Source organism: Rattus norvegicus, chromosome 13 (assembly GCF_021556685.1).
Source record: "Rattus norvegicus strain SHRSP/BbbUtx chromosome 13, alternate assembly SHRSP_T2T, whole genome shotgun sequence".
Taxonomy (NCBI): Eukaryota; Metazoa; Chordata; class Mammalia; order Rodentia; family Muridae; genus Rattus; species Rattus norvegicus.
Genome location: NC_141546.1, coordinates 105,939,105 through 105,951,817, shown reverse-complemented (window position 1 = coordinate 105,951,817; position 12,713 = coordinate 105,939,105). Strand labels below are relative to the sequence as shown.

General features: G+C 42.1%; 1 protein-coding gene across 7 annotated transcripts in view; it reads right to left on the bottom strand.

Moving 5' to 3' along the window:
- Positions 1-12,713, bottom strand: part of Lpgat1 (lysophosphatidylglycerol acyltransferase 1) — a 71,223-nt gene that overhangs the window by 5,811 nt on the left and 52,699 nt on the right. For all 7 annotated transcript variants that reach the window (XM_087581594.1, XM_087581595.1, XM_087581597.1 and 4 more), the window contains one exon: positions 2,619-2,725. In XM_087581594.1, the coding sequence (XP_087437720.1) occupies positions 2,619-2,725 (107 nt within the window). The remainder of the gene's footprint in view (positions 1-2,618; positions 2,726-12,713) is intronic.

Below are 12,713 nucleotides of genomic sequence, written 5' to 3'. Positions count from 1 at the left end.
TACTGCCCTACTCTGAGGGACTCCTCTAACTCACACTTCTCAGCTGCCTCTCCTGCTTGGCAACCCAACCTCTGCCAAAATCCTCTGCCCACTGGGTAAGGAACTGTCATTAGCGGTTTCCCCAGATCAAAAGCACGACCCCCTCAGCATTGGCTCTTCCCATCTCCCAGGTCCTCTTTGCTTTCTCCCTGTGGGTTTGCCGACTGTGTCCAGTGCCTTGCTCCCCACTTACATTTCCACCATGGCCAGACACAAGATCTGTGAGATTGACATCAAGTAATTTCTAAATAGCATTTTTTTTTTTTTTGCCACAAAAGTAGTTATGTGGGGCTGGAGAGATGGCTCAGCAGTTAAGAGCACTGACTGCTCTTCCAGAGGTTCTGAGTTCAATTCCCAGCAACCACATGGTGGTTTACAACCATCTATAAATAAAATAAATAAATCTTTAAAAGAAAAAAGTTGTTATGTAACACTGACATTCTCAAAATACAGCAAGCATTGCAGAATTCCTCCATGTGTCACAATAAGAAAGATGACACGGAGTGAGCACGTCTACTTTTTCTAGAAGGAAAGCGACATGGCTTTGCTGCAGTCTACCAAGACCATCTATGACACTTTCAGCATTCCGTCTTTGTCCTTGCTGATAATCCCCGGGGTAAGCCGGCTATAAAGGGATTTGCTGCTCAGAAGCAATTCACAGGGGCATTCCCCAGTCTCAAGGTCTGGTGTGCAGGTGGCCTTATTCAAGATGCTCACCACTGTTGCTCCAGTTTATGCCAGCTATCACAAGGCATGAGACGTGTGTGTGTGTGTGTGTGTGTGTGTGTGTGTGCGTGCGTGTGTGTGCATGTGTGCGTGTGCGTGCGTGTGTGTGCATGTGTGTGTGTGCGTGTGTGTGCATGCGTGTGTGTGTGTGCGTGCGTGTGCGTGCATGTGTGTGCGTGCATGTGCGTGTGTGCGTGCGTGCGTGTGCATGTGTGTGTGTCTGTGTGTGTGCGTGTGTGTGTGCGTTTGTGTGTGCATGTGTGTGTCTGTGTGTGTGTGCGTGCATGTGTGTGTGTGTGTGTGTACTTGTTACTCTCTGATCACCCTATGTTGCCTGCTAAGCCTTTTGCATTAACCCGACCCTCCACAGACACCTTTTTTTTAATGTTAATAATTCAATTTATTTTTTTCAGTATAAAATTCTTTATTTATCTCAAAGGCTAAACTAGTCTTGTTTATATTGAATACTTCTTTTTTTTTTTTCATCTTTATTAACTTGGGTATTTCTTATTTACATTTCGATTGTTATTCCCTTTCCCGGTTTCCGGGCCAACATCCCCCTAACCCCTCCCACTCTCCTTCTTTATGGGTGTTCCCCTCCCCATCCTCCCCCCATTACCACCCTCCCCTCAACAATCACGTTCACTGGGGGTTCAGTCTTGGCAGGACCCAGGGCTTCCCCTTCCACTGGTGCTCTTACTAGGCTATTCCTTTATATAACTTCTCCACTGTTTAGACACTAAAAAGTTGGCCTACTGCACAGCCATTTGGGAAAGTATGCTGGTTGTGCCAACCAACATTACTTTTCGTCTTTCTAATTTCCTTTCTTCTTCCTTCACGTGTTTTTCTCCCTGTATTTTTTGTTCTGTGTTGGTGTTAGGGCTCGATCTAGAGCCCCATACTAGGCAAGCACTCTACCACCGAGCCACACTTCCAGCCTGAGTGGTGATTTTTATTCTGAGATAAGGTCTCAGGAAGTTACCAAGGAAGGCTTTGAACTTGGGATACTCCTGTTTCAACCTCCCAGGCCTGTGCTACCAAGACTCTGTAGCTAAGGAGTACACAGAGTACTCAGAGTATAAAGGAGCAAGGATAGATTTCCTTTCCATCCCCAGGGAAACAACTCTGTACCCTTGAAAGCAGTAAACTGTGCCCTTTTGTAAACAAAAGAAACCTTTACTCTTTTGCTTTCTGTTGAGAGAGGGGCACCTGCTGCCACAGCAGTGGGCCAGTGACTGAACCAAACCATGCAACAGAATAAATGACCTCTCCTGGAAAGGGAGGGGAGCACGTAAATGACGACGGAGCAATGGAGCCCAGGTATGGCCATCGTTTGTCATTCCGCCCTCTGACAACGGCACCTCTGTCACTGTGTACCTGAGCTGTGGCACCCAAGGCTGTGCAGCGCTGTCAGGACTGGAATGCATAATTCTCCTTTCCATAAGTTCCAAGTTGAAATTCTTAACAGAATGGTTTTGATTTGTGATCTAAACAACTGAGAAGGGAACTGGAGAGGTAGCTCAGAGTTAAAGAGGACTTGCTGCTATTCAAAGGTTCTGAGTTCTGTTCCCAGCACCCATGGGGCTGGGGACCATTTCTCCTCTATCACAACCACCTCTAACTTCAGCTCCAGGGTTCCCGAAGCCTCTGGCCTCCTCTGGCCCTGTCCTCACCAGCACGTACCCACAGGTACCCCCACCCCCCACATCATTAAAAATAAAAGAGAATAACTGAAAAATGTTTCTCTTGCCTGCAGCAAGGCTCAGAATCCCTGTTAACTTGAGTGTGCACAGGAGAGGTGCTGTGTACCTGTCCTTTAACTCGAGAACTGTGGTAGGGGAGGTGCTGTGTACCTGTCTTATAAAAATGGGACAGGAGGTCCTCCTTTTCAATAAAGCGCTGGTAGAGCCAGTTGGTGAGGTCTTCAGTTTCCAAGGGCACATCTGCAATTGGGAAAATCCTGTGGCCATTCAGAAAGATAAAAAGAACTGCTTTAATTCAGAAGTGAAAACTACTCAGAACCCTAACTTTATTAATGAACCACACACACAAAGTGATTTAAGTGCTAGGCAAAGAATGTTCCTTAGCAATGTTGCTTTATGAAAAAGTGAAAACTAAGCAAAATCTGCCCAAAATGATGGCTTTTCATCAAGTATAGCAGAATACTGGCTTTATGAACAGGGAAGAGATTTTTTTTAAAGGTTTATTTATTTTATGTGTAAGAGAGTTTTGATCAAATGTCTGTCTGTGTACCATGTGTGAGTCTGAGGAGGTCAGAGAGTGCACTGGTTCCCTGGAACTGTAATTATGGAGAGCCATAAGCTGCCACATGAGTGCTGGGTATCAAACCTGTGTCCTCTGCAAGAACATGTGTTTTTATCTGAAGCCATCTCTCCAGGTGCCTCCCTGTTTTTGTGATACTGGGGATCAAACCCCAGGCTTTGAATGTGCTAGGTCATCCATCACTCTACTCCTTTTTTTTTTTTTTTGGTTCTTTTTTTCCGGAGCTGGGGACCGAACCCAGGGCCTTGCGCTTCCTAGGCAAGCGCTCTGCCACTGAGCCAAATCCCCGACCCCAACAATCAGACTTTTAAAGTAGAAAACAGCAATCGGAAGGCTCTAGGTTAGCTGAGTGTGATGCTCATGCCTGCAATCCCAGCCCTCTAGAAACTGAGGCAGGAAGGTTAGCTGTAGTTTGAGGGCAGCCCAGGTTATACAGTGAGGTCCAGATCAGTGTAGACTGCAGGATAATACTCTTTATAAACAAGCAAACATACAAACAACAACAACGAAACAAAACCAGAAGACCAGCATCGTGTGGACCATGGTCAGCAGTGCTTCCCAACTAGCACATACCAGTTCTTGGGGGTCATCCAGAGTTCTGTCAGTGTTCAGCAATCCTGTGCTTTCATTTTAACATTAATCTTAACAAAAATATTTGCAATCATAAGGATAATCATAATATGATGTGATTCTGGTGTGTCCTGCCATCACTGTGGCCTATGAAGTAAAAGTAAAGGCCAGGGAAGTGAGCTGCGTGTCCTTCAGAGAGAAGTGTACATAAAGTTCAGGATTTGGCCATGAGTGGAGGCTGACTTTCATATTTACTGTTTATAATGGCAGTGTGGTTTCCAATGATGAATTATTTCTTACATTTCGCTCTCTGTTCTCGTATAGATTACTTAACGGTTGCTATGCGTGCTCCACTTCACAGTCCTGCATGCTCACAGTAACTATTCTGCAAGATGCCTGTCACCTACCCTCTCCCTATCAAATTCTACCCATTGCCCTTTAAGACCCAGCACAAATCAATCAGTGTTCTCTGTTCAATGAAGGCCATATGACCAGTGATTATCTCTGATTAGGTATTCGTTGGAAAAGAGATAAAAAAATATGTTGAATCACATCAGTTAACATTTGCAGTATATGCTGTATTATATAAGATTAATTTAATTTGTGATAATTTAAAACCAGGCCATATTAATTCAAGGATGAGTTAGCAGGAGCCATAAGATCAAAGGTCTATATTCTTATGAGAATGTTAACATTAAAAATAAGACTGAATTAAATAGCAAAAGTTTGGGTTTAATGAATGAATTCTTGAAAGAACAATGTGGTTGCTGGATTATCTGTCACTTTAAACGGGGATTGGCACAGACAGCAGGGCAGCATTTGGACTGAGACTTTATCCTACCATCTGCCCAGAGCTGCCTGGACATTCTCTTGACTAAAACACAGCCGGGGGGGGGGGCAGATCAAATGCTCCCTCTCAAGAGCAGTCTACCTCTTTACGCTGCTTGTTAGGTTACCATGAGATTAAAATATTAAAATGAAGTAATCTTCTAATACAGTCAGGGATCAACTGTACTAAACACCTGTTCCCCCAAAGCAAAATAAGAGGAGTTTCTGGGAAAGTTAGCAAAGTACACTTAGACCTACCAGACATAAGTCCTTATAATTCCAATAGCCAGCTACCCAAATGATAAACAAGCTTGTCATTTTTTAAGGAATGAAAGTTCTTATTATCTTTAATCTAGAATGTACTTTTAAATAAAAAGCATTTCCCTAAATCCATAAAATCCTAAGAGCATTACATGAGATTATACTTTAAAAAGACATATGAAATAATGTTTAGCGTATAGACTCTAAGATCTGAGTTAGTACATTGAAGTTTTAAGCCATTAAGACTATGAAACTCGAGCTGACAAAGCTCGTGATTCACCCTCGACTCAGTCGTGCCACTACTCCCATCCGTGGGTCGTCTCCCACAGGTGGGAGAGGCTAATCATGCAGAGTCTGACATGAACAGGCCTCCCTGGTATTATGAAGCTAGTTATCTAGCAGACGGATGAGAACAGCAAGGCAGTCAGATACTGGCTGACTTTAAATGAGGCCCTGAACCTTTGCTCAGGCCCAGGACATGGCAAAGCTGCTGCTTGAGTGCTGTCTAGAAAAGTGAGATTCAGGACTTTAAAACTGTTTGTCTAAGGAACATAAGCTTAGTTTTCAAAAGTTAAAGCAAACGTAAGTTAGACAACAAAAAAATTCCATGTACCTTCCCTCCGCTGATCCTGGCTCCTGACACAAGCTCTTGTAACTCTCTTTCACCACCACTTCCCTGTAGTTTGTAAGTCTGAAGTCTCTCATTTCAAATTATTCTGCTTCCATTGAGAATACGGATCCAGCTATCTTACACCATGCTCTTGTCTCCTTCCTGCAGTCCATGGCTACACTCACATTTTTTTTTTTTTTTTTTTTTTTGGTTCTTTTTTTTCGGAGCTGGGGACCGAACCCAGGGCCTTGCGCTTCCTAGGTAAGCGCTCTACCACTGAGCTAAATCCCCAGCCCCACACTCACACTTTCTTGTGTAGAGCCACTTGATTTCTTTCCTTTTTCCATCCAACTGTGTTGTAATTCACATTTGTATACAGCGCAGTGTCAAAACCTAGGTCTGCTTAACTCAACTGACATCAGTGAAATACTTTGAGTGCCACTGTAGACAACCATCTTCTCTGATATTTTATTTTATATAAGCTTTCCTGATACGTATTTTATAGTTTTTCCTCAATTTTTGAGGTTAACTTAAATTTTGACAAAATACCTGGGTAACACGTGGTAGCTCACGATCATCTCTAACTCCAGTTCTAGGACGCCCTCTTCTAAGTGCCTATGGAGACAGGCACCAGGCACACCAAAGGCACAGTGCACACATGTAGTCAAAACACTCATATGCATAGAACAAACAATTCTTCATGTTTTGAGACAGTATCTCACCTGATAGCTGTTTGCTTTTTTTGTTTGTTTTTAAAACAAGATCTCATTCTGTAACTAAGACTGGACTTGAACTCTTGGTCCTTCTGCCTCTGCCTCCCAAATGCTGAGATGATAGGTGTTGTGTCCATGCTGGCTCAGATTAAACAATGATCATCAATGAAAGCTATGCTCAACCAATAGTCAACTAAAACATAAGCTCTAAGATGTTTATATTTCAGGCATAATATTTTCAATAAAACTAAACTAAGCTCACGAGGTTCTACTCTTCTGGAGGATTTATCTAGTTCATGGTTGATGGAGAGGGAGAACACTGTAGTCACTGGTAAGGAGCCTGTGCTCCTGTAGACAACCCCTTAAGCTATGCTCCTGACCAACCCCACTGAAACTCATTAGGCTACTCACACACACAAATAACTAAAGATATGAGAGGAGAAGGGAGCTAGCTGGGAAGAGGACACTGGATCAGTGGGAGTGAGACTCAGAGAGGATATCAGAAGGGGACAGTATCAAATATATTGTGTATATGCACAAACATGTCACAATGAAAATCGCAGTTTATGTGTTAACAACAAACATATTGAGTACTGCTAGGTGTTGTGGTGCACACCTTCAATTACACCACTAGGGAGGCAGCAGCATGTGGGTCTCTGTAACTTAGAGGCCAGCCAGAGGTCTACCAAGTGAGTTCTAGCACAGCAAGGGCTACATGGTGAGACCATGCCTCAAAATACAAAAGAAAAAGAGAGCGGCAACGACACTTTGTTAGATCTTAAAGGGAGTTGAAAGTGGGAAATGCTACCACGGTGGTGCATGCTTTACTCCTAGCAAAGGAGGGGATCTGTGGGGATCTGTGAGTTCAAGGCCAGCTATGTCTACAAAGCATATGGCGTCTGCAGTTACATGTTCACCACAGTGAATCAGCTTTGCTGGTTATAACTGTGGTTCTTTACTACAAGTTTCTGAGGCTCCTCAAGCTTTAGACTAGGTTCACAACTATATAACTGCTTCTCTCAGGCCTTCATATTAGTACTGGGGCTTGCTTACACTACCTGACTCCTGATGTGCTTGCAGGCTTGGATTAGGGCCTATAACACTGGCTCTTAAATGGTCAGCCTGTAACTTGGGCTGAGGCTACCTTACAGGCTTTCCTGGGCGTCCATCTTGCAGGCTACAAGACTCTGGGCCTTCTTAGCACCCATGACCAACCGAGCATCCATAGCTAACATATTAGTTCTGTTTCTTCAGAGAACTTCTTTTTTTTTTTTTTTCCTTTTAAGACAGGGTTTCTCTGTGTAGACCTGTCTGTCCTATAACTCTCTCTGTAGACCAGGCTAGCCTCAAACTAAGATCCACCTGCCTCTACTTCCTGAGTGCTGGGATTAAAGGTGTGTGCTGTCACTGCCCAGCTCTGAGAACGCTTAACATACTACAGTAACATGTTTTTCCTGTAAAATTGTTTACATTTGAAGAAATTTGGTCCAGAGGATGAAGATCCACTGTGTTTGACAAGGACTCATTTACCTCACATCCTTGACTTCACTACAGAAGCAGGACCAGACGTCTGTTGTTACATTTATTTGTGTGCATCTGCATCTGCATGCATGTACATATGCTGGTGTACATGTGTGTGGAGATCAGTGAACAGTTTATAGAGATCAGTTCTCTTCCACTATGAGGGTTCAGGTGACCAAGCTCGGGTTATCAGGCGGAACAAAGTGTCCTTAACTGTTGAGCCAGCTCTGCAGCCTCAGAACCTACATCTGAAGTTGATTTATGTGTAACCTTCCAACTGGAAACTCTAATAACGAAAACATTAAGTTCCTCTTTTCCTCCCCCTCTTCCTCCTGTCCTCCTTCTCCTCTTCCTCCTTTTTTCTTTTTTTTAAGAGAAAAGCAGAACCCAGAGATTCAATGGCATGAAAGGTCAAGAAGATGTAAGAAACAATGGGGGGCAGGGGGCCTGGATGGCTCAGTGGTTAAGAGCACTGATTGCTCTTCCTGAGTTCAATTCCCAGCAACCTCGTGGTGGCTCACAACTATCTGTAATAGGATGTTCTCTTCTGAAGTGTCCGAAGACAACTACAGTGTGCTCACACATATATAAAATAAATAAGACAACTACAGTGTGCTCACACATATATAAAATAAATAAGACAACTACAGTGTGCTCACATATATATAAAATAAATAAGACAACTACAGTGTGCTCACACATATATAAAATAAATAAGACAACTACAGTGTGCTCACATATATATAAAATAAATAAGACAACTACAGTATGCTCACACATATATAAAATAAATAAGACAACTACAGTGTGCTCACATATATATAAAATAAATAAGACAACTACAGTGTGCTCACATATATATAAAATAAATAAGACAACTACAGTATGCTCACACATATATAAAATAAATAAGACAACTACAGTGTGCTCACATACATATAAAATAAATAAGACAACTACAGTATGCTCACACATATATAAAATAAATAAGACAACTACAGTGTGCTCACATACATATAAAATAAATAAGACAACTACAGTGTGCTCACACATATATAAAATAAATAAGACAACTACAGTGTGCTCACATACATATAAAATAAATAAGACAACTACAGTGTGCTCACACATATATAAAATAAATAAGACAACTACAGTGTGCTCACACATATATAAGACAATTACAGTGTGCTCACACATACATAAAATAAATAAGACAACTACAGTGTGCTCACATACATATAAAATAAATAAGACAACTACAGTGTGCTCACACATATATAAAATAAATAAGACTACAGTGTGCTCACATACATATAAAATAAATAAGACAACTACAGTGTGCTCACATACATATAAAATAAATAAGACAACTACAGTGTGTTCACATACATATAAAATAAATAAGACAACTACAGTGTGCTCACATACATATAAAATAAATAAGACAACTACAGTGTGCTCACACATACATAAAATAAATAAGTCTTAAAAAAAACAATTGGGGGGTTGGGGATTTAGCTCAGTGGTAGAGCCCTTGCCTAGGAAGCGCAAGGCCCTGGGTTCGGTCCCCAGCTCCGGAAAAAAGAACAAAAAAAAAAAAAAAAACAATTGGGGGAGAGGGAAGTTGGGGCAAAATGAGCAAAGCTTAGGAGCACCGAGAAAGCAAAGCTGCAGCAGGAGAGAAATAGAGGAAGGGCGCTCGCTTTCTGCCAGGGCACAGCTACCATAGCTCACCGATGGCCTCACACTCCTCAGACCCTGGGCTGGCTGAGGTGGGACGCTTTAGTGTTAGTGCACGATGCGGGGCATTGGGGAAAACTGACTTAACACTTAGTGCCACGTATAGAAGAGCGGACTCGTACCATATCAAGTCTAGTCTGATGGTTACCTCAGTGTTATGACATACATCTAAAGCTTACTTTTTCATCCTCTGGGCCAAATTTCTTCAAATGTGAACAATTTTACAGGAAAAACATGTTACTATAGTATGTTAAGCGTTCTCAGAGCTGGGCAGTGACAGCACACACCTTTAATCCCAGCACTCAGGAAGTAGAGGCAGGTGGATCTTAGTTTGAGGCTAGCCTGGTCTACAGAGAGAGTTATAGGACAGACAGGTCTACACAGAGAAACCCTGTCTTAAAAGGAAAAAAAAAAAAAAAGAAGTTCTCTGAAGAAACAGAACCAGTAGAATATGTTAGGTATGGATGCTCGGTTGGTCATGGATCCCTTTGCAGAGGAAAATGTCAGAACATGGAAACACAGACTATCATTTGAGGATGTCAATATTCCTGATTACCAAATGATATACTTCTCAACACAAACTTACTAATTTTTTTACAATAATCAGAATATAATAATAAAACTTCTGCTGCAATTATCAAATAATCATTAAACCCAAGCTTCTAGTTTTATGGGTGTTTTTTTTAAATTGACTGTTTTACATTGAAGGACATATGCATATTGTAAAAAGAACCTCAGTAGTTCAATTAGAAATAAGTCTCTCGGGGTTGGGGATTTAGCTCAGTGGTAGAGCGCTTGCCTAGGAAGCGCAAGGCCCTGGGTTCGGTCCCCAGCTCCGAAAAAAAGAACCAAAAAAAAAAAAAAAAAAAGAAATAAGTCTCTCTGCTGAATGCCATCTGTACGGTACTTCCTGTGCTGCCTGTCAATCAAATATTAAACAATGTTTTATTACATTGTTTTTGGGATGCTTTACAGTTTTAGAGATGTTAATATGAAGAATATGCATTATAATTTATGAAACATGGTACATAATTCCTTCCTTTTTGTATGGTTTTAAAACTAGAGAATCACTCCAAATCTGCTGTTATGCATACTGGCTGCAGGGAGACGGGAAGGAAGAAAAGGAACTCCTCCTGCAGACCTTTGGAGAAGAGTAAGCAGCCTGCACATGCTTGGCACATACAGTAAGAACAAGAAAAGCGCAGGGCGGAAGCGAAAGCACCAGGTGATGAGGTCACAGGGAAGAACCCGGGCAAACGCTGTAGAGCTTCCAGCTCTTTGATGAGACATCACATCACTTCAGCTACAGGCTGATATAATCTAGATTTCAAAAGGATCACTCTGGATATTAGATTGGAAATGCATGCTAGAGGAATGTCTTAGTCACTGTTTTACTGCTATGAAAGGGACACTATGCCAAGGCACCTCTAATAAAACAAATCATTTCATCTTGCTTGCAGGTTCAGAGGGTTAAGCTATTGCATTATCATGGTGGAGAGCAGACAGGCAGGGTACTGGAGCAGTGGCTGAGAGCTTTATATTCCAATCCACAGGCAGAGAGTGAGAGAGACTCTGGGCTTCCTGTACCACCAGTGACACACCTGGCTCCTCCAACAGAGCCACACCTCCTAATCCTTCCCAGCAGTTCACCAACTGGGGACCAAGCATGCAAATATATAAGCCTATTGGGGTGGGGTACATACTCATCATTCAAACCACCACAAGGGACCAAGGTGAAAACAGAAAAGCCAGTAAGAACTGCAGATAGTCAGAGGCCAGAGGTGATGGTGGCTACTGCCAGAGGGAAAGACACAGCCAGACCAAGGATTCCCTGACTACATACATAGGAGGTGCGGAAGAAAGAAAAGAAAGAAAGAAAGAAAAGAAAGAAGGGAGGGAGGAAGGAAGGAAGGAAGGAAGGAAGGAAGGAAGGAAGGAAGGAAGGAGTCAAGGATGACTCCAAGACTTCTTTTATTTCCATCTCACGTGTGTGTGTATGTGTGTGTGTGTGTTTTCCCATTATGTGGTACAAGTGTAAGGATGCATGTGTGTATATGTGGAGGCCTGAGGTTAATGTCAAGGTCTCCCTCGATCACTCTCCAATTCCTTCAGTAAGGTGGGATCTTTACAGAACCCAGAGAGCAATGACATTGTAAACCAGGCCAGCCAGCTTGCTCTGGGACTCCATCTCCCTCTCCCATATGCTGGAATTATACATGGGCTTTTACCTGGCTTTTACCCATGTGCTGTGGATCTCAATTCTACTCCTAAAGCTTGAACGGCAAATGCTTTAACTACTGAGTGATTTCCCCAGCATCGCTGAGACTTCTTATCTGACAGGCAGGGACAGTGGACAGGCAGGGTGTTGTTAGGGAAAGTGCTACAGTTCAGTGGTAGAGATCACTGTTGGTGCAGTAGTGCAGCTACCTGGGTGTCAGATATAAAATAATCCAAAATTAGTACCTTCTATTTCTCTAGAACTGGACACCCAAGTAAAGCAGCTTGATCACAGAGGTTTTAAAGAATACTGACTCTTCAAACTGACCATGTATTGATGTCCCCATAACTGCATTGGTTTTATCCCATCTCCGTGGGTTAGATTTATCCACTTAATTGTATGTGTATGAGCACCTTCCTGAATGGTGTCCATGTGTACCACATGCATGAATGGTGCCTGCACAGGGTCCTCTTGTTTTCTCCAGCTCCTCAGTGTCCTGTTATAGGCACACTGACCGAGCAAGTGCACTGACTTCCACAGTGAGTTAATGGCTCAGAGCCATCGGCTCATCCTTTATGCACCCATTTTCAATGTCCCCAATCACAGGTTTGGACACTTTAGTCTTTTCATTGATCTCAGTTTGGTACTACACAGCAATGTTGGTGGTAAGTGTTTTCTTCCTCCCTCTCCCCCTCCCTTTCTCTCTCTTTCTTTCTCTCCCCTACTTTCAGACAGACTCTCACATAGGTCAAACTGCCTAGACATTATCTTAGTTGAAAGGGAATTTGTGATTTTCTTGCCTTTGCTTTCTCAGGAGCAAAGCACTGCACATGTCCATCACTAAGTTCAGCTAAACTTTCCCATACTATAATTTTTGTTTTTTGAGTTTTGTTCTGTTTTGGGCACTGATGAGAGCGAATGAAGGGCCTTTGTTTTGTTTTGTTTTGTTTTGTTTTGTTTTAGGGAGATAAAAGCAGAAGGGAAAACCAAAATAATGTATTAATCGTAAATTTGTAAATATTATATTTAGCAATAAAATTACTAAATATAAGCTCTGTTTTTAATAGATTTTTCCATAAAGAAAAATTCAAAAATCGCTGATTATATACATGTAATATTAATAATATTCTTTATACCAATGTAAGCTATGCATACATCATGCATTAGAACTTCTGAGTCAGGCAGCTCTATTAAGAGTCAC